This window comes from Myiozetetes cayanensis, unplaced genomic scaffold (genome assembly GCF_022539395.1).
Source record: "Myiozetetes cayanensis isolate MyiCay16 unplaced genomic scaffold, myiCay2020 scf1, whole genome shotgun sequence".
In the NCBI taxonomy this organism is placed as follows: Eukaryota; Metazoa; Chordata; class Aves; order Passeriformes; family Tyrannidae; genus Myiozetetes; species Myiozetetes cayanensis.
Genome location: NW_026086604.1, coordinates 68,887,525 through 68,910,485, shown reverse-complemented (window position 1 = coordinate 68,910,485; position 22,961 = coordinate 68,887,525). Strand labels below are relative to the sequence as shown.

The 22,961-nt window shown below is 40.0% G+C and overlaps 1 protein-coding gene across 10 annotated transcripts in view; it reads left to right on the top strand.

Moving 5' to 3' along the window:
- The window catches only part of IKZF1 (IKAROS family zinc finger 1), a 69,593-nt gene that overhangs the window by 19,436 nt on the left and 27,196 nt on the right, over positions 1-22,961 (top strand). For all 10 annotated transcript variants that reach the window (XM_050322012.1, XM_050321996.1, XM_050321979.1 and 7 more), the window contains exon 3: positions 942-1,061. In XM_050322012.1, the coding sequence (XP_050177969.1) occupies positions 942-1,061 (120 nt within the window). The remainder of the gene's footprint in view (positions 1-941; positions 1,062-22,961) is intronic.

Genomic DNA, 22,961 nt, shown 5'->3' with positions numbered 1-22,961 from the left:
GAAGTAATTTTAAAGGAAGCTCTGCAAGACAGGGATATTACTGTGGGCAGGACATGTGTGCTGGTACTGAGAGCTGAACCAAGAATCATCACCATTTCTGGAAGCGCAGTACTTAGCAAGAGAGTTCTTTTTCTTACTGTATTGTATTCAGCACTAAAACAGTTCCACAATACTTATAATACATTAAAGCACCAAACTGTTTTCCTCTGCATAACCTTGTGTACACAAGATATTGGGATTTGTTTCCTCTTTGCAAATAAAAACAATAAAACTCTTGAAGTCATAGGTTGAATGAACTCTGTCCATGTTTTAAAAAGTCCTGGGAATTACAGGCACTTCATTGCTTTTAATCACAAGGACCAGCCAAAGCTTGATCTGTTGGTGTTGGTGAAGCTTACTGAAGTTGTAGTTGAATTTTTAATTGAAGATAAAATTTTACTTTTGGAGTAATTCTTTTGGAACCCCAGAATACTTGTAGGTTAGACTTCACTATGTCTTTGAAGCAAATCTGGGTGTGCTTTCAAGGAGTACTTGTGGAATGAAGGAAATTTTTTACAAAGGATGTCCATTTGATAACCTTTTTAATCTGTCAGTCTGTGTTGGCTAAACTGGATCTTCTGAGTGTAACAGCTAGAGAACATACCTATGTCTTACAAATATCCAGAATGGTGATGCTGATTACTGTGTATCCAGCCTTCAGTAAATTTGGAAGAGATATTGGCATGCATTCTTTTCACAAATATGATTCCCCTGTACTCATAAGTTTTCCCTTATGAGTAAGGGAAAAAACAGGAGAGTAGGTTTTGGTCCTGAGAATATCACGCTTTAGATAGTGTTTAGGGGTTTTGTTAGGTTTTATTTGGTTTGTAGTTCCTCTTATGGTAATATTTGAAAATGAGGCTACTCTGATGACTAACTGCTGCTACTTTCTTCACTACTAGGAAAGGAAAGTCCTCCAATTAGTGATGTCCCAGATGACCCAGATGAACCTATGCCTGTGCCAGAGGACCTTTCAACTAGTACTGGAGGACAACAGAGTTCTAAGAGTGACAGAATCTTGGGTAAGATGACAAGTCCACTCTGATAAGAAATACGAGTAGATAATATAGTAGATAATGTTAAAGTACTGTATAACAAACTGGTATACAGGGAGATCCTGTGCCTTTTTGTCTTACTAAGGTGCTTAGTGTTTTTTGTGCAACCTTTGCTTTGGAAAAGGCATTTTCATCCACAGAGAAGTTACAAAGATCCTACTATTTATCTTCTTTCTAAAGCATGATTGGTTGTATAAAATTCTCTCCAGGAAAGATATTCCATTTTGCCTAGGAATGGATTAAATATGTGATTCCAGGTCAAAATTATTGAACTCAGATTTGATAAAAATTCACTAAACTCTCAGATATTTTCATTATTATTATTAATTTGAATGTTATCTTGAATGTTATCTGCTATGCAGATTTCTCTAGAAATGCCACATTAGAACACACGTAGTATTCATATGTTTCAGATTCCAATATTGAATCTTCATTTATCCTTGATTTTTTTGCCTGGCAGAACTTTAGAAAACATTTGATTTTTGTTCTGCTAGATAAAAATCCACAATGGATAAAATCTGTATGGGTTAAAATAAGTTATTGTCCATAGATGATTGTGCAAAATCCTGATTCTTCTTAGGGATCCCAGACTCCACACCAAGGACTAGCAATGACTAATACATGCATCTACTCACTTGCAGTGCATTAAAAAAAGACTAAATGATATTACTTGAGCACCATGCTTGTTTACTGATGGGGGAAGGGGTAAAAAAAAGGGGGGAAGGACTCCCAGAATGCTGTGATCAATGCCCTACATGATAAAAATATTTCTGGAAAGGAGTGACTATCAAAATACATTAGTTTGTCCACAAATAAAAGTATTGCTCATCATTTTTACATTCCTATTGTAAGAATGAGGATCAGAGTGGAAGACTTTTTATAGAAAGATTGCAATTACCTTTAAATGTTTATTGTCTGAGGAATTCCAGTAAAGGATATTAGGTGAGAAGGGAGGCACAGAAAGCAAAATAACCAACTGAAGGTAATACAGCAGGATGGTGTCAGCATTGGGAATAGAACCTGCTCCCAAACTTCAGCAATGGCTACTAGAGAGTACATCATCACTTTATTTACCACTTGATCCACTCTTGCCAAAAATTTGAGCACAAAGTTCAGCTCCCACATGTATATTGACATATCTTATGAACAAATTAATTTTTAAAGATGTTTATTAATAATATGATCGCTTACCCAGTGCTTTGTTTTTCAGTCCGAAGATCTTTGGACAAAATCTTGCCTTAACTGCTTGCATATCAACTCAATAAAAAGAGTTAAGTCTCTTTTCTCCCACAGTAATGAAACTCAACAAAATATTTAGCCCTTAATTTAAAAAATAATTGTTTAAGTTCTTCATTCTATCCCAAACAAACAGGATTTTTGATTGCATTGAATTTTCTTTACTTCACAAAAATCAAACTTTATATTTGCTGATGATGTCATAATTCTCTGAACAGTTCAATCATACAGCAATAGAATACATATTAGAAGTTACTGTAATAATTTTGGTATCCTAATATGATAAGTGCTATCTGTTCTTCTCATTAGTCAGCAGTAAATTAGATTTTCCATGTCCTAACTTCAACATTTTTCTACAGCCGCTTTCTCTATCCTTTAGGTCTTTTGTTTGCAAGGCTTACATCTTGTAGTGATGTCCTGTTGAACATAGTCAACAGTCATAATACTCTGTTTTATGGATGATCTGTAGGTATCAACTCCATTGCTTGCAATGTTTGTCTTTTCTGTAAAGCTGCATACAATCTTTACTTCTACTGCTCCTTTTTTCTAGCCCTAAACTAACTTTCTGAAAAGAGTCTACTGAAAAAATTAATTCTTCTGTTTTACAAAGACAATCTGATCACATACCCCAGTCATATCAGGAGCCATGGGATTGCTGTGCACGTTCTGGGTCTTCATCAAAAGAAAATCCCTTAGGAATAAACCTATGCCTTAGGAGTAGTGTTTGGCCTGTATGATCCCGTAGCTGTATTAGGGATGAAGGGGACTGTCTTTCTATGTAGGTAGTGGCATGGCAGAGTAGACAGGCTTGTTTCTCACCTCTATTTATCAACAAGCTTAGGTAGAAAAGGATGAGCTGAAAAAGTAATTTGAAAAAATGAAAGATAGATGGGAGACTATTGTAGACCCACTGACATTATAGATGTATATCTTGTGGGTGGGAGATAGACTGTGGCCTGTGATAACTGACTGGCCAGGCAACAGTTTTTCTCTGTATGAATTTCCTAATGTCCCATCTGTTTCCTTCATCAAAAGGGAATTCCCAGTGAATTTTGTTGTATTTTAACATAGGATTTTCAGTGCATCTCACTTAATCTGTAAGACCCTGAAAGATCAACTGTCCTTGGCATGCACCAAGGAATTTGAGTCAGATATTTACGGAGGAGAGACTCTACATTCTGAAGGACTTTTTTGTATATGTAGTACTATAGAGGTAATGATGGGAATTGAAGGTTTATTAAATGAAGAGTAAGTATTTACCTTATCCTACTAAAATTAGCTGAGAAATCTGTTGTTAATTTTTAACAGCCTGTGAGGTAGAAATGTTCAAATGACCATTTGCTTACTCATGATTACTCGTAAAACTTCATGAAATCTTTAACCCTGGAATCAAAAATTTAACTACCTTTTTCATCAATTTAGCATTTTAAAAGCCAAAGATTAGGGGAAATACGATATTTTTAGTAAAGAAATATAGGCCTTATCTCCTCTATGTGTTTTGAAAAATCTCCTTTCATGCTTCTTCCAAACCTCTAATGAGACTTAAACGTGGTACTATAGAGCTGATAAAGAGAATTGTTTGAAATATCTCTCCTGCTCTAAGAATGATGTTGAAGTCCTCCATTCACTTGCCAGATTTTATTGGGTACCTTCAGTTTTTGAGTTCTCACTTAAAATGACTGGAGAGAGGTATCCAGAGGTTCATGAAATGTATGTTTTGACTTATGTCCCCAGACAGGGGGAACACTCAAGACATGGGTTGCTTCTTGTCAGTGCAAAAATGATCATCAAGTGTGAGAAGGTAATTTAAGGAAGTAAAGGCATCAACTATTTCTAGTAATAACCTCAAATATCACAGCAAAGCAGAAACACATTGAAAGACTTGTTCTGATCACTGCTCATTTCCTTGATGAGCTTGTTATGATTTTAATGTTGTAATCCCCAGAATGCCACTATGTGTTGAGCAGCTTCCTCCTGCAAGCTCAATTTCTGCTGCTCTGTCCACTAGATCTTCTTTCTTCTTGGTCCTATTCTCCACCCCAGATTTACTTCTCAGGCTGATCTGGCACCTGTAATTTTTTTTATTATTTTCTTTTTATTCTTCTCACCCATCTGTTCTACATTTAGTTTCTCTAGAAAGCACAGGGAATGTGTTCAGCAAAGCTGATTTTCACAGCTCTTTAAGGCACTAGAGACTCTGTTTTACCATCTCTCCTAAATGACTTTTCAAAATTTTGGTCTTTTTTTTTTTAGAAAAACACATCCCACTGAAACTCCATTCCATTAAGAATTAGTGCTTTGTAGCCTATTTCAGACTATTTGGCTAGGAAGGTAGGCAGTACCTTCTTTATCCATAACTGTAGATACCAGAGCTGGCCATCAATGGGTAAAAGACAAAAACCCATCTCACACTGTTACTGTCCTCAGAAAGAGGCTATGGGCTCACTGCTTCTGCACAGACAGCTGTCTGAGGCTGCAGATGGCCATAAACTTCCAAGACAGAAGTCAAGGGTTACCACCATCGTCACAGATTACTGTCTGAACCTGGAATATACAATGTCTACAGATCTTCTTTTTAAGAGGTGGGGAGAAGTAATCTCACAAAATTAGATTGAAACTTATACAACTGACAGAGAATGTCCAAAGTAACAAGTCAAGGTGAACTTAGACATCAGTAGTAAACAGATGAGATTTATATGAAATTATAAATTCTATTTGTTTAAAATAAAGGATATTAGTATGGGAAGAGATAGTAAAAGGAAAGCACTTTTTTGACATTTTTCTCCTCTGGGGGAAATATCGAGTGCTGATGTTACCTCCCTCCCACAATCCAGTTTTTGAAGCAGAAGCCTTTATAGCTGCAGGCCTTGGTGCCTGACATCACGTGGACCCTGACATTGTCTTCAACCCAGGGATCTTCCCTCCCAGCCGTGGGCATTCAGAGGTTGTAACCTGCATGAGTAGCTAGTTACTAGTGCAGGAAAGTGTCCCCATTCTGAACAGCTTCGGTGCTTTATTTCCTTAAAAGGAGCTCAGTCATTTGAGAGCAGGGACACAAGCCTTGCTGAGGGGCCACCAGGCAACCACAACAGCTTGCCATTACATAAATCTGCTGCAACTCACACACAGCTGGGTGGAGACAGAGTAAAAGTGTGGAAAGGCTGCAGACAGAGGGGAAAAGGGAGAAAAGACAAAAGGAGAAGTGCCCACACCCCAGCTTGCAAAATCGGTCCTGTGGTTTAGACAGGTCCAGCTCACTGATGCCCGGTAATTCTGTTAGGCAGGGAAAGGGGCTGAAGAAAAAAAACTGCCAGAGCTAAGTGTCTTTGCACCTTCTCCTGTGGGAATCCAGTGGCTATGAAGGAAGTGTGTTGTGTGTGAATAATAAAATGCACAGGTGGTATGTGTGCCTGTGGACGTTCAGAGAACTAAATTCAGGGAGCTAAAGTAACCTGGAGGGCTGTGTGATGTGTTTTATTTGCTTGGGTTCCAGGTGAACATCTCTGCTGCTTAAAGGTATGAAAGTGTGTAGAAGCTGATGAGCCTTTGTAAATAATTGGTGATAATTGCTGTCTCCCCTGATGTAGCCCTAATGGCTTTAAGAATTATCTTTAACCCTCCTCAGTGAAACAGGGCTTGAAAGCCCAACTGAGGAGGCTTCTGAAGGAATTGAAAAACTTGTAGCTAAAATATTTTAGGAACTTTGAAAAATAGGGAAGTTGGGAATCTCCCCTCTTGTTTGGTCTGAAGCCCCTATTTCTAACCCCAAAGTAACATTTTCCAGTGTAGACTGGTACTGCATGCTCTGAGATTCTGCCAGTATGACTTACCTGTTTTTAACAGGAACGTAGGAGATATTTTTGTCAGGAACATTTTCATTTTGTCTGCAAAACTCATCTGAGGATTTGTATAAAGATGGGAAGATGGGGTGGTTTAGTAGGAAAAGCCAAGACAATTTTTATTAATGCCCTTACATATGCTGTATGGGATATATGTTATATACCGGTCTTCAAAGGTGTGTTTTGCATGTGCATAGTGTGAAACAGTGTGCTAGAGTGAGGCACAGAAGACCCAGGTATTCCACTGGGAATTTGCTGTCGAGCCAGAGACAAGCTCTGATCTATGTAATGACTTGGGACTTAGAAAAATGTGCACAAATTTTCACAAGGCGAGTGGAAACCAGCCTGGTAAGTGAAGGTGGATTCCTTTATCAAACTTAAAAATGCTTGCTTCAAGTAATGAAAGGTGAACATTTTCAAAACAAACTTGGAAGTAGTTTCTGGAAGGGAGAGTGAGCCAGCCTGAAAAACAGGGCCACCACAGCCCCAGCGAAGGCTGTCCTGTATTAGTGCAGTTCTCTCAGCCCATTCAAAGCCAGGGCAGAACCACTGTGTAAGCAGGCACATAAAAAATTGTCCTTTGATGCAACTACAGCGATGACAAAATCGAATCCTTGAAGACAGAATTGATCCTAAAAAGAGTTGTATGTTTCCAGTGATTTCTGTTTAGTGTCGTGAAGATTTTTTTTACTCCTGGCCAATCTGGCAGTAGTATGATCTGTGTTACCACTGTGGCAACATGATGTTGCAGTAGTTGGTGAAGCTGTGGGGGTTTTTTCCCTTTTTTCTTTAGAGGTGTGTAGCTTGTGGAGCTGCAGCCAATTTCATGAGCACTTCCTGGGTACTGCCATGTTTTCAGAAGGGGGAACATCAGTGTAAAAGTCAGGGAAAGCCTGGGAACTGTGCAGGTTTTGTTTCTTCAGTGTTGAGAGAGTGGCAAGCATTGTTTGAAATGGAGAAATGCAGTGTGTTTAGTTGTGTGGCTTTAGGTACTGAGACTGAGCCTGCAGATCTAATCTGCAGTGAGAGGAAGTTCTCTTTATCTGAGCAGAAGAGATGTGCCTCAGAGATAAGCCCCATTCTAGCTCGGGAGTTAAAATTATCTAGCAGGATCTGAGCAGTGGCTGCAACACAAGTCAGAAATACCAGGTTCTGGCTGGAAGGTGGGCATATTTTAAGCTGGGGAAGACCTCTGTAAGTGGAGCTTGCTAGACCACAGGTTATTTTAAAGGAATGACTGTATCGAAAGGTTGGATTGGCCTCCCAACACCAGCCATCCCACTATTCTGTGTTAATTCTTGGTTATTCTTTGTTGTAGGCTTGCTTTTTCACTTCAGCAAGTTCTCATTCCCCAAAATTGCTCTTCAGAACTGCACCCTCAGTGAAAACTTAACTGCTGGACTCAGTCACAGTGTAGGGACCACCTGTCTCTACAGAGGTGCCATTTCAGAACAAGCTGCTTTTTTGATTTTGTTCAGCCACTTCTCACAAGTCTGTAATTTCAACTTGTGTTATGGTGCCTCCTGGGAGGAGGTGGTTTCTGACTGCAGAGGACCTGTAGCAATGCTCTCCCCTCAGGTGGGAACTTCCCAGGCTCTGACCCACAGTGAAATGTGCAAACACAGTGTCACTGTGGCTGCATCCCCCACATTTGAGATTTGCAAGGAAGAATTTACAGCATGGTCATGCCACCACAGCTTTCCCCTTATGACAGAGAGGATGGAAGAGCTCCTTTTTGGAGCTATAGTCCTAAAGCCAGGAGCAAACACCATGCATTACAGCAGGACAGAGATTTATCCCCAAACCTTTTTCATTGAGCTCAATATGTGAGGTTTCTTGAAGCCTCAGAAGATGGTCTCTCAGGAGAAAGCTCTGCCCCACATGTAGTATGTAAGTACACTATAGCAGCCACTGCAGGCTCACCCTCAGCATGTCATTTGAGGTGAACATGTGTGACCACAGCAAGCTGTTAACTTGTGAAGGTGGATCAGGTAGCATCCCAGGATTTTGGCTTCCAGAGACAGCTTATTGGAAACTGTCATGCATCATCCAGCTGCCTTCCTGAACAAGCAAGTGAGCAGAGCAGCAGCCTAAAAGCAGGCTAGACCTGCAGCCTGCAATGTGAGGCAACCTCCTGCTCCCTTCCTCTCTCCCTCCCTCCCTCCCTCCTTCCCCAGGAAGTGAGTTCTGTGTTACAAGGTGCATGTGCAGGGAACATAACTCCTAGTAAAGGAATTTGTTTTCCAAAAAACCTTCATTGGTGTGTGCTTCCCTTCCTTTGTTTTTTACACATTTTGAAGTTAGGAATAATACCTAGTTCTTGTATCCATTGCAGTTTAGGGTCATGTTGCTCAAAAGCATTTAGGTGTCTAAGTTTATATGTATAAAAAGAGATCCTGAGAAGGTATCTAATCTGTGATTTCACAATCAGCTATGGTAACACCACAGGCATAAAACGGGAATTTTGGAAGTGAGTAACTCCTACTCCTTTGATGTGAGGTTTCAATCCAAGCATGCCAAAATCCATGTCTAAAAGTTAGATGAAGGATTGCAGAAAAAAAAAAGAAAAAAAATGACAGAGAGAGCACAAAATTACTCTCAATTTCCAACCGAAATGGGCCTGATCCAAAAAGAAAAGTTAAGGCACATGCTTTGCTCTTTAGTGTTCACATTCCATTTCCCTTGTTTCTCCTCTCCCCAAAGTGTAATAAGTGTAACAAAATTGGAGAAATATAACAGCATGAATTAACTTCCACTCTTCCAAACCACATATCAGTGTTTAAAGGGGAGGGGGAAGAGAATAGACTGAAGAGTAAGGAGAACTTTCACATGAGCCTTTTTATTTTTCACCCTAGAAATGCTACTTCTGAGGAAGTGGCTCTTAACAGAGTAACTTCTAGATTATTTTATGGAACGATGTAAGAACTCACTTGTTCCCTGACCCCTCTTTAAAAACAAATAATAATTGAGAGCTTTAGAAAGAGTTGCTAATTACTTCATATAATAGAGAGTATCTGCATATGATTTTGCCCTCCCTGCTGATTAAGTAACATAACAAAATGTTTAATACAATGGAAAGGTGGATTTAAACTAAAGTTGGTGACACTTTCAGCTTGTGTTGCAATTAAAAGAAGAGGAAATATTAATTCTCCATATTTCATCATTTAAAAGCATCCTGTGTTTGTAAGAAGCTGTGATCAGCCAACATCCCCACTATGGATTTGAACTTCCCAAATCTTTGATGGTTTTTGAGTTTTTTTGTCTAAGCTAAGAGCTTTCTGTTCTGATTTTTAATGGTGGCTTAAGGGATTTTTGGAGGGAGATCAGTCTCTTCTTGTTCACAGTACTGTGCACCTCAGCATTATATGGACTGAGTTACGGAGCCTGTTTTTTCCTGCTGTGAATATGTGTTGCAATGCTCGGAAGTGGTGGTAGTGGTTGGTGTTGAAGCGGGATGGTTTCATTAGCACTGAAATGGCGACTGCCAGCTTAGGAACACTGCTGAGGAACACTGCTGTTCCTGCTCCCTCATGCTCAGTCTACATTTCAGATACATCCTTTCAGTTCTTTCCATGTGAGAATTTATTTTCAGGAGAAAACAACACATGCATCTATAGAATTCACTATAAAAATTTATTTGTCTTGTTGTGGGGTGGACTGGGACCCACTGCTTGGGTTTTGTGCCGAGATTTGCAAAGGGAAAACACCTAAGTGACACCTATATGAGGGAAGCGTCAAATTGTCCATGATACATCTGTACCCTGCCCCCCAGCTGGCTGTTATTCACAATTCAGGCTGTGAATGTCTCTGGCTTTCCAAAGCAGAGCAATCCTCCTGTTTTCCTAGACTGAAACCATAAGAGGTGAGAACATCCCTTCTACACTGACATGACACCTTACTTTCTGAGTCATTGTCTGTCCTTTTTCCTCCTAATTTTGTAACTGACACCTCCAGTGGCTGGATGCTGGAGGAGAGCTGGAGAAGCCCTGATGGCCAGCGTGGTCACTGGAGCTTCATCTTCTGCAGGTGTGGACCTACAATAATTTACATAGAAGTCAAATGGGAACTAGGCTTTTCTGGGGAGGGGTTGAGCTTCCTGCCCATTTGTCCACATAATGGCAAGTAGAAGTAAAAATGAGAAATGATAATTGTGCTAGCAAAAGACTTCAGTGGCTTTGGAGCCAAACACAGGAAACAGATGAGGGAGGAATAATGGTAATGAGGCATTACCTCTGTTGTGGTAACACATTTATTTAATCTTCCCACAACATTGCTAGTAGATCCTAGTAAAATTGGTATCCTACCATGGGCTTATTGTGGTGTTAAGTAGAATTCTTTTTCTCCTTGCTAAACAGACTAGAGAAGTCTGATATTGTTTATTCTGTAAATGCACATTAATGAGTCTGTATATTTGCTGTACAGCATAAACATTTCTAATAAGCTCTTTCTTGTGTGCAGTGAGACTGATTTATACAATATATGATACAGCCCTTGGTGTTAAGAAGACAGTGCAAAAATGTTTTTCATTTCTAAAACTTTCTGTAATCAATGTCTTCTCCTTAATATGCCCTTTGAAATGGCAATGTATTTTCCATCAAACAGGAGCCATTTATTCCATATTCTCTCCTTTTCACGTGTAAATGTACACACGCACACATATGTACATACAAATATGTGTTTGTCATAACACATAAAATTATGTGTCTGCAAAAACAAGTTCCTCTATGTTTATGTCTATGTAAAAACCTAAAAACCATCACATATATGCAAAACAGCATTTATCTTGAAAGCTGAGCTTTTCATTCTTTTTAAGACTTACCAGACATGCACTCTGCAACATAAACCCATGCTATAAAAATATTTTTTTCAAATCTAAAAGAGGAAAAGGTTAGTTCCTGCTAACTTGTCTGTATCCCTATAAGAAACCTAAGTGTAAATTCCATTTGGGAAGTGGGCAGCAGCTGAGGAAGATCCGCATGTACTCGTGGTTTTTGTAGTTTGCGTAAAGCTGCTGGGCCAAGGCAGCTGTGTAGGTAGATGGGGTCATGGTACTAAAAGGACCACCAAGGACTTCATGAAAATAGGGGAAGATAGGGTAAGGAAAGAGAAACACACACTATCTCTCAATCCTTCCTGCTGTCATTCTTTGCCTGAGGCAATGCCCTGAAGAGGTTCTCCTGCCTACCTCTGCCAGCTCAGCAGTGGAGGGGTGCATGGGCTCTCAAGACCCTCCCACACACTTCTTGAGTGCTGTTCCTCCTTGCATTCAAATGTTTTATTCACCTAATTTCTTGCAGTGTTATTCAGGTAAGGTCTGTAGTGGAGAGATGGGGAAACACTGATGAAGTGGTTTTTTCCAGAAGATTCTTTTACAGTCCTATACCAAATTCTGGATTGCATAATGAAGCTTTGGGGTGCACATGTGATCCTCACAGTAGAGGGATAGATGACCGATGTATTGAAATAATTCCAATATTGAAATATTGGAAAATGCAGATATAATATCTCGTATTTCTCATTTGAGACACAACTTTCTGCTAAAAGTGGAAAAAAAGTTAATGTATGCCTAACTCAATAAATTTCTTAGAGAAGTTTCAGTAGCTAACTGAACTAACAAATACAAAAGAATGGTTAAAAGTGCCACTTTGACAGATGTAGTGATGGATCCTTCTGCACTTCTGTCCCAGAAAGTGACAGCGATATTCAGGGAATCTCCTTATGTACATCGTGGGGAGCTACAAGTGAGTGCAAAATAGGCCAGGATAGTTAAGCACAATGCAGTCCCCGGCCTTCCTGTGTGGAAACTGGTGTTTGCTGTGTAATGGCGGTTTTTTACCCTCTTTTTTACCCTCAGTGAGACAGAGCACAAATGGTTATATTAGTTGCCTACTTCCTGAGAACACAGTGATCCTCACGTTCTGGGTTGCGGGTTGTGTTTTCACATTCAGGCATAGGATGGGAGTTCATCAGATAGCCATGGGCAGCTCTAGCAAATAGCACATTTGCATCAGCGGAAGCAAATTTCACCAGACTTGCTGGGAAGGTTTGCTGCAGCATGCCACGATCCTGCACTACTAACAGCCACTGCACATTCATTCGATAAAAAAGATGACAACAGAAAATGAAACTTTTAACGTTCTCTTCTACAGAGACTTAAGAAACACCTTACCCTGAAGGTGTGAGCCTGTGGTTCACATCACCTTTGCTGGGACTCCATGCCGCAACTCCTTTACCTAACTTTAAGGTAAATGAATTTGGAACTGTGGATGAGCCATTCTTCGTTTGTCCTGGTGTCAAGGAGAGTTCTTAGAACTGCTCTGAGGCAAGAGACAATCCTAGTGTCTAACAGTTTCCAAGAGTCCAAAGGCCTTCAAGTAGGATACTAGGATCACTGGGATTAGAGTGTCTTATGTGCTCAAAAACACTCAACCATTATGATTTTGTCTTTTTGTGCTGGACAAGTCAGACTTGAGTTGCTCTCTTCTAAATGAACAAAACATCATTCATTAGTCCAATACTTTCATCTCTGCTGACCAGTTTACCAGGAAAAGGTTGGTTTTCTGAAGACCAAGTCTATACGCTTGCTGCATCCTCTGATAAACCTACCTGGCCATGACCTGACTTAACCTGTAGAACCTAGTAACTCAGGTTGTATTTCTGGATGTATGTGTTTCTAAGTGGTAGAGTTAGCAGGATTTCATTTCCTTTCTTGACTTCGCTGTACTCCACAGTGCAGCACAGATACCAAAGTTTACATTTGCTAATAAGAAGCAGCAACTACTGTAGAGATGCTGTGCACTTTAATGTGGAAGGTTTTTCATGATTTTCCATTTGCCTCATTCTTAGTCCAACTATAGTGTCTAGATGTTAGTGTGAAATTTAGGTGCATTATGAATCCTGGATTGAACAGTGCCAATGGGTATTCTCTGCCTTGCAGGAGTTGCAGCTTGGTAGTTCATGGGAAAGGAGGTTTCCTAGTGTGTACTGGCATGTTAGGGCACACATTTGGGTGTTTCTGTGCTGAGAATCCATCATGTTTAGTTAAAACGCAATGCAGTGTCTTTTTCTTAGGAATATTTGAAAAGTGCTTTAAACATAAGCTGGGCAGATGCTTTAAAAAGGATTCTTCCAAGTAAAAGGCACTTACACTGTCCAGGGCACGCAATTAGGAGCAGAGAGGAAGTTTGACAGAAACTTTGCCTGCTAGACACTTTCAAATATTCCATAAATGCTGAGATTGCAGGAAATGCCAACACTGATAGTCTGAATAGATCATGGGAGGCCAAGTTTTGATCACTCTCTGAATTTCTGAAACCAGTTTTCACAGCACAGACCTTGTTCCAGTTGTGTGTAATTGTGTGTCCTCTGTCCATTTTAGTTCTTGCTGTGGGTGTAAGACTGAGAAGGGCACTGAATTAAGCTTTGGGTTTTTCTACTGTCATTTTTTCCCAATTGTATTTTTTCTTTTTCTTTTTTTTTGTTTTGTTTTGTTTTGTTGTTGTTTTTGGGGTTTTGTTTGATTTTGTTGGTTTTTTAATGTGTGTTTGTTTTGTTTTCTTTTGTTTTTCTCTGAATTTATGTTGTGGCACGGGTTTCCTGGAAAAGGAACTCTATTGCTCTAGGCACTGCACAAACACCAACAGCATGCCCCAAGGAGTTTACAATCTAATTAAGGCTATATATACATAATTGATTAATTAAGCCTCACAAGTCCTAACCAAGGTAAGTGTGAGGTAGGGCAGAATGAAATGTAATCAATTGTGCTGTGGAATCTAAACCATACATAGTATTGTGGAGACCAAAGAGCAAATATATTTTTCTAATAGCTGCAGCAAAAAAGTCTTGTATGTTCTTCCAGGGTGCAGTGGAATTAGTTTGGTTCAAAGTACTCAGCTTTGTTTTAAACCTCATGTCTTGAAAAACAAGATTGAAAAATATAAAACAGGTAAATGTAAATAAATGAAGGATTTGATAATCGTACATGAGGGAATAAAATAAATATTGTCAGCAGATGATTAGATCATTTGGGGAATCAGGAAATTATTGATTTCCTAACTTCTAATTAATCTAGATTTTAGTACAGAGAAGCAATTCACTGTATTGCTTGGAGTTTTGGAAAAAAGGGAGAACTAATTTCCAGCTCTGTGCCTGATTTTTACGGGCAAGAGTCCTGGGTTGTACCAGTACAAGGAGTGAAATTCCATCCCAGTGCCAGTGGGACAGAGAAGTAAGTGCGGCTAGTTCTGGGAGACTGAGCAACTGAGGATAAAGTGGGGAGTTAAGCCCAAATGTCAGGGTTTCAGATTCATACTCTTGTCCAGGTTTTTCTTTATGCTGAGATGTTTGTGAAGATTTAAAAAAAAAAAAAACACTTTAGCAATTTGGTTGTAGAGTGACATTTCACACCTCGTAACTGAACATGTATGGGAAGCACTCTGCAGCTGAACTGGAGATGACAGAGTTTTCAGTTTTAGGTCATTTCCCACATAAAAGATACAGGCTGAACCCCTTTCTTCTTTCTGAGACTACTGATAACTTATGCCGTACTGGCTTCAGTGTAGAGGGAAATTAAAAACTGCTTTGGATATTAAATAGCTTATGCTTTTTTTTCCTTGAGGTAGTTACCTTTGGGATTTTTGCATTTCTCTTGGAACAGTGGGAAAAGGCCAGCTGAGGAAAAAGATCATTCCTTTTCTGCTTCTGCATCATTAGTCTGAGGAAGAAAAGTCTACTTTAGACCTTGAGCAATCCTGGATAAGGGAGAACTGGCTGAAGGTTCCAGGCATTTGATATCCAGGATTTTATGGGTGTAACTGAGGTTTATAAGGCTGGACAATAATCATACCTTTGTATAATTCTGTAGGACACATCACAGCCTCTTGTAGGTATTTTCATAAATACCGAAGTGATACAACCTTTTGGAGCTACAACTGCTGCCTGCTCCGTGGTCCCTAGTTACCTTCTGTGGGACACATGCCAGGAGGGTGACCAGTGCATGGACACATTTCAGCCTTATGTGTTGGGACACTTGAGAGGCCAAATATAGGAATCACCCAATATATAGAAATATAATACCTAAATATAGGAATCACTCTGAACAACAAAATGGCTTTTGGGTCCCCCATTATAAAAAAGAAAAAAAGAAAAAAAAAAAAAAAAGTCTTATCCCCATTAAAAAAGAATTGAAAAATGTACAGATAAGGAAGTAAGGGCACATGATGGATTAAGTGTCTTTCCCATGGCCACACAGGAAGTCTGTGGCTGAGCTAGGAATTAAACCTAGATTTCCTCAGTCTGCATCCAATGCCTTATCCCTCTTTGTGGCCGTAAAATTCTGTTTGTTATCAAATTCTCCATAGGCTGAAGCAGAAGGCTACTCTTTGTGACACCAAGAATTATTAATGGACAAGTACTATTAATAATTGGTTAGAAACTGAGAATAGGACTGGATCAAATATTACCCATTTCCATTGCTAATTAATGTTCTCTTTTTTTCCAAGTTTACATCAGCAAAAAATTCCCCTTGTGGTATTGCTCCTTAACCAAACTACTTGTGCCCTTCCTTATGGCTAAAGTTGCAGTGGAGGCAAATGCTTAGCTGTTTCCAACTGTTCTGGTTTAACACTAAGTAACATTATGACTGGCTTGATAGAAAATTATCGTATTTCTGCCTCTTTTCTTGACATTTCTCATCCAAAGTCAAATAGAAAAATTGCATCCATTTGCTGTGGAGAACATCCGTATCTAAGTTTTCTCTTACAGTACTCATTTGATTTGAGAAAACATTATTTCTTGAACTTCTTCACGGCTGGTTTTTGTCTTTTGACATGCTGAACTACATCATGAGGGGTTCCACTGAAGTGAAAACCAGACCAGAACTAGTAAAGCCAGAAGAAGGCAGGTAATGCCCCTCAAACCTGAAATATACACCAGCCCATCTCTGTAATAGATAGGATATGACAAGCTAGACAAAACCTTCATAATGGACATAGTTCACCTCACATACATGTACTGAGTATTACACATTTTGGTCACCAGGTCATCCTTAGAAGAATAATGCAGTGTACTAACTCTGCCCTTGTAAACTAGAGGTATTGGTGCTGTATCTGTAGGGAAGGGGAAGAACAGTCAGAGCTGTGGGGTGGGACATGGTGGTCTCCAATAGTCATTCCATCTCAGGGACTGTTGGTCTCCTTCATGAGAGGAAACTGCTAACTCCTTCCCATACATGTAGTGTCATCTCTCCTCTGTCCCACACATCCCAAAATACATTCGTTTTAGCTAAAGAACTAAACACTGATCACATGGCCCAGAAGATATTTTTTAATTCACATATAAATGGTAGGGAAAATAGCTGTACCTGTTGATATTCTCAGTGCAAGAGTATTTCAAAGAAAGTGAAGCCTTACTAATGCCCATTTCTTATCACATCCTAACAGCCTCCTTTGTGGGGGAATAGCCACAAATGGTTTTGAGTGTTCTTCCAGCAAGATAGCTTTCATGCAGTGATGAAAAAATAAACATACCACAGTACACCTTTGTGTAACACTCCTGTCTTCATCTGCATGCAGGATTTCACCACTATCTCCCTGAGAAACTACAAAATTCAGTTAGCCACCAGATAAGATAAAAACTGGAGCTTGACTCAAAAGGGATGCATAACTGTTAGTGTTGTGATATTTATAGAGGGTCGTTTCTCAAGTTTGTACTTTCTACTCAGCCCTTTTATCGGACAAATTCTTGATGAAAATTCCCCGAGAAATGGAAGAGTGTCAAAAGCTGGTGTTCCCAGTCTGTTCTTAAAGAGGTTCATGTTTTACTTTGTATCTCTTTTGCCTGCAAATAGAGAAGAGAAAATTTTTCATGTGAATCTCAAACGCCTTCTGCTCCAGCCAAGTTTCATTCTGAACAAGCGGGACAGAACAGTACATGATCTCAGTGGAAGGACTTCCTAAGCTGTCTGCTCCATCCGCTGCCAGCCAGGCAGGATTGCCCAGTTAGGCAATCCCTACTCTGCTTTAGCCAATTTCCTTCTGTACTCTTCCACCACTCTGTTCCCCAGGGCTGCCTCCAGCAAAAAAGACCATTGCCTAATCCGCCTTCTCACCCTGAGGCTAAGCATTTGGAAGCCTTTTCTTCATGTTCGATTACCCTCTTTTCTTTAAGAGTTATTTGAGGAGTCCTTCCTCTTGGTTGATATGAAGATAAGGAATGGGCTGGTGGTTAGTTCAGGTTTGGAGGAGTCCCAGGGGCACATGGAGCAGGACAGTTTGGTAACTGTTTTAAAGTAGGTGGGAAAGGGAATACACATCAAGTGGGTGAAAATCAGAGAGGAATAGTAATCTGGAAGATTACTGCAGAGGCCAAGTCTCTATATGTTTTTCTAGTTTTAATTTAAAAAAAAAAAAAAAAAGCCACTAAGTATAATTCCTGGTCTGTGCTTCCCTTTCTGTCACTTCTCCATAATTCTTAGCATTTCAGTTGGGCTTCTGTCTCTTGGCTGCTTCCTCTTTTCCTGCTTTCCTATATTTCATTATTTGCCCTTCTTCCTCTTAGAGTACTTTTACAACAGAGTGAGGAGGATGTGGAAATGTTACAATGTGACACACAAACTGCAGTGTCACAATTGCAGCTTTTTGGTTTCACCTCCAGGAGTGCAAAGAAGCAGGTCAGGGTGGAGAGGCAGGAGTGGGGGGAGTGAGTGAAGGAAGGGAGAGATTTAAAAATAGGGAAGAGAAATGACAAAAAAATTAGAAAGTTTCCAGCTCTGGTAATTTGAGATAATGGCTTTCCAGTTAAAGATAATCCCAAACTGAACCATCACTGTGTCTTTGAACACAAAGGAGAGATGCAGGCAGTGCCAGTCTAAGGGTCTCCCACAATAGTACTGTGAAAGATAAGATATAACCATGATGTGTTTCTGAACTTGCCTGTAGAGACGTGAAAGCTGAGCAGACTCTACACCTGTATTATACACAGTTCACAGTATTGTCCCTTCAAAACAACAACTTACGTCAGAGCAACTGGTGTCAGAGTTGCTCCAAACTTCTAGGCCATGACAGATGCTAAGGAGATAAACAACTGTGGGTTGGGAGGAAATGGGTAACATGTCCAGACTACTGTGTGTTAGTGGAAGGAGTTAGAGGAACAGTAGATAAAGGTTCCCTGTTAAGCTGGACAAGGGGGAAGCTGTGATGTTTCTCAGCTATGGCTGCAATTGGACTGAAGTTCAACAGCATTCTTGGTGTGGGTTTGCTATTCCTCCACTCCTCCCTCCCCCTGAGAAGCTCAGGTTGTCTTAAAAATCAGAATATTATTAATAAAAGTCAAGGAGACTTAAGCTCCAAGATAATTTAGATACTTCAGAATTGCTCTCCACTGCCATACAGTTTCTTCCAGTCTGTGGGGTGCTGCAGTGAACCAAGGATTTCATAGTCTCCCTGAGCTGCAGATGGGAAAACAATGGCTGAACCGTCTCTGAAATTTTAAATTAGAATATGGCAATACATGTCTTTTTTGTTATCTACTTCTCTACTGATCACCTTACAGGTTGTGTCAAACAGACTTTGTGAGGAGCTAACAAATGCATGCACATGCATGCTAAATGAAGGGTGTTCCTGAGGTGACTGGATGCCCAGGATTTAGATATGGAGATTGAGACAGTGGTCTGATTTCTCAGTGATCAGCATTTTCTGGGGTGATCTGTTTTCTTATAATATAATTTTATTAGCTTCTGAAGTTGGAGAGCCTCAAAATATTAGTTGATTTTGTAGAAATCTGTTAAAGATTTACATTAAAGTAATTGGAGGCATATTGTAATGAGTGGAAGAGTTTAGAGAAATTTCAGCAGTATTTGAACACTAGTTATTATTAGGTTATTCTCTTCTATACCTAATCTAGAAATAAATGCTTTGATGAAAGAATTTCTGTGATCTGAGTTATGTAGGTTTTTCACTTTCATAATAGTCAGTTTTGGGCTCCTTATAACAATTTATTCCAGTGATGCTACTGGAGACCATTCAGTTCAACAACTATTATTTTGAAAGCCCTTCCCTTAAAGCTCTGCCAGCAACATGTTGACTTGGATGCTTTGTTGGTCTATCCATATTAAGAAAATGGTTGCATTTTGATGTAAGATTGTGAGTGATACCTAGTATGGTGATTGTGACTGTCTAAAGATTGTGATTTCAGTGGACTATGTTTCCAGTGAGTTTCAAATATCAGATTATTCATTCCAGAGAGAGATAAAGTAATTTTAAAATGCCTTTTACACTCACCAGCCTCAGACATTGATGAGGAACTGTTCAGAGTTTGAGGAAGCTGCACCTGAGTGGATTGCCATGTTGGTCTTTCTCCTCTGGGGGCACATGATACTTGCACCAGAAACTCAACCAAACTTCAGCTTGGAGTTCTCTGTAGCAGCATAGTTCCTTTCTGGTTTTGGACATACACTTCAGGACAGGAATAGGGAGTCCTAAATTCAGTAGTTTCAAAACACAGTTGAGGTGTTCCTAGCTTGCAGAGCAGAGCTAGGAAGTTCAGGCAGGATGCTGTGCCCATCATATTTTTCTTCACATCTTTCTGAGAAACTGAGCTCTTTTTTTCAATAATCTCTCGTTATTTTTGAGTCAGGTTTTGCAGAAAGCTAGTGAAATCTCGTTTTTTCTCTTAGCATTGTGTTCCAAAACCCAATACAACACTATTCACCTTGCAACTCTTTGATGCCTCACAGTAGAGGCATCCGATGTCAGGGATAACTTTTCATAGCACTAATATGGCTAAGGTTGGATTCTGTTTGGGAAAAGTAAGTTGTGCTTGTTTTTCCTGAGGCAAAACCAAGAAAACAGCAAGCATGAAAAATAGTCAAAAATGAGGAAAGACAAGAAGTCTCTTAAAAATGTATACTAAACTGAGTTTGGAGACTTTCAGAATGATCCAGATGTCTGAGTGCTTGAGAGTCTGCCAGCACCATTTGGGGTTTCTTGCCATTTCAACACAAGACGACTGATTGCCTGAGGGGGACTCCAGGTCCCTGTAGCAAAACATTATCTGAAATACGTGGTGGGAAAGAATTAATTTTGTCCTGAAATCTTTCTCCTCAGGATCTACATGGTATGTCCACATTCAGAGAATTACTTTGAAACTCATGTAGAGCAATGACTCTGCCCCAGAAGCTCTATGTTAGGATTTCCTTTCCTTGGACTGTTGAGCACACTGTAATCAAGTAACAGCATTTTACATTGCAAAACCTTCTGATAATATTTCTACAACACAAAAAGAAAAATCTTCAATAGTATCTAGAAAAATAACTGGGTACTCAGGGTTAACAGACCTAAAACAGGCTCTGTACCTCAGCATCATCTTCTTTGCACAGTCCTGAGGGAAAACATCTACTCTATCACTCATAAAGTGATGACTGTATTTGATTTGCTCTAACATAAATTCTAAAATACCCAGTATCCCTAGGTTTTTTCCCCCTGTGTCTGATGAGGGGGACACAGAAGACTCTGCTCAGCAATTTGTTGTCAGAGTAGTCAAGATAATAAAATTTTCATAGTGTATTCCCTCTCAAGTGCTGAAATGGCTAAGTTCTTCTCCATTTCAACTTCTCAGCTCTTCTAAAAAGAGAAGGCTGACAGTGCACAGCCTTGGCATGGCATCCAAAGGCACCTTTCCAAACCTAAACACAGCTACTTTGTCTAATTTTAGATCTACTAACCCTTTGACAGCTGAGGGACTATGGACATTTGTGTAAAATGTCACCCAAGGCATCTTCATGGTACCTAAATGGTCCCTGGAAAAGTCCCTGTGTCTGTTTCCCTGATAGCAAAGGCACAACATGTTAGCTGTTAGCATGGATGGACTTGCAAGGGCCTGTTCCTGAGCCACTCCAGCAATGAAATTAAAGACGCACAAGCAGCTCACTGAGCTGGCACATGAAAAGAGTAAGGTTTGCATGGAAGGGCTAACTTTGCATTCAGGGCAGGGCAAATGTAGGTGCTCTGAAGCAATAGACAAAACAGTTCATCTGCTTGCCTTTCCCCGAATCGCACAACCAAGGGGACTTCATTGATCCCAAGTGGTAGTTTTCTTCTGCAGGGTAACAGACTGTTGCCTTCAGCTGGTATAGGCCTGACCAATACGGTCTCTGTGTGTAAATTTCACAGGCTTTTTCTCTAGATCAGGCAAGGTGGAAATTCCCCCTCTAACTACAGTTCACATAATTTATTCGTAATGATCACCTTAAGTGTGTTGCTGTTTTTTAATCGAGTTTCTGTATTTTTTTTTTTAAGCTGTTTGCCTTGTTTAGGGATCCCCACAGTAATGCCCAGGCAAGGACAATTTCCAGCCAGGACAGCATGGCTTCATGGAATAGCCTGGCTGTCTCTCCCATCTTTGAGGAGCTTCTTTGGTCTGCCTCTTGAATCTCAACATAGTCATTCCTCTTCTCCAAAACACTATTCTTTGCAGGTGCTCACTTCCCCCATGTCCTTGCAGCTGCCACGTGTGACTGCCTTTAGATAGAATTTTTTTGCATAAGTTGAGGACAAGTTAACACCCATGAATTTCACTAAAGCATGATTTGTGGAAGGATTAGAGAAAGGAGATGCCTTAAAATTTTAGAATATCATATATCTGAGGCTCTGTTGTTCTTGGGTAACTGTTGCTGTGTGGGAAAGAGCATTGCTGGAGAATGCAGCTTCAGAGGTTCTAGTCTCAGCAAGTAAAGCAAGAGTATTCACACACATACACCTGTGTGAAATGGGAATGTTTTCATATATGGTAGTGTTTTTTCTCAGTGTTGTCCATCGTTACTTAAGGTTACTTTGCTTTTTCAGAAATTTTCTGCTAACAGCCCTTTTGCTACTTCCTCATCCTTTAATTCCCATGTTAAAAAAAAACCTGATAGAAGCAGAACAAAGAAAGACTTTGAGAATGAGAATCGCTGTTCCTACCATCACTTGTTAGCAAATTTTTCTCTCCAGTTTGAAAATCTTTCCAGCTTACTTCTCAAAGCAGAAAAGTGTAAATAAAGTCTGTTACCAGCAAGCCTGCAGCAGTTCCCTTAGCTTCTCCATCACACAGCCAGTAAAAGATATAGAGAACTTCCAGTAGAGGAACCATGGGTTACACATCCATGTGGAACTTGAAAAACAGGTTTAACATGGCATTTCTTGATAATGCTCTTTCTCTTGCCTTTAAAACTTAGTTTTACTTGTAGTTCAGATGATGAACATCAAGCAGCCAGGTAGTTATCAGTCCTTTGGAAAAACAACTTGAATCCAGTACAAAATGTGCCAGCAAGTAGCACAATAAAGACAAGAAATATGAACTAGATCATCTCCTTGGCTTGGTTACAGATCGTTTCCTGCTGAAACACAAATTTAGAAAGATATCTAAAGGCACCTAGCTTCAAGTATATAAGTGTATTTGAGGGCATTACTTGAATCTATCTTTGAATCTGTCTTTCTGTCCGTCTTTACTGGTGCTTTAGAGGATTCCTGCCGGTTGGGAGGCTACTGGGAGTCTGCACAATGAAGCAGAAGTCACTTTTTGTACCCAGAGAGAACATACTCTGTTGGTTGCTTTGTTCACTTGTTTGCATTCTGAACAGTTCAATCTCACTTCAGCCCCTGGAAAAAACATGTTGATGTGCTTTGCAATGCAGTGAAGCACAGTTCCCTGCTCCTTACTGCTGAGAACGAGCTGTGCATGCCGACAGGCGCTGGTGCTGGCACACTGGGTGGACACCTCCCCACAAGCAGCAGCAGCGAGAAATAGCAGTCGTGGG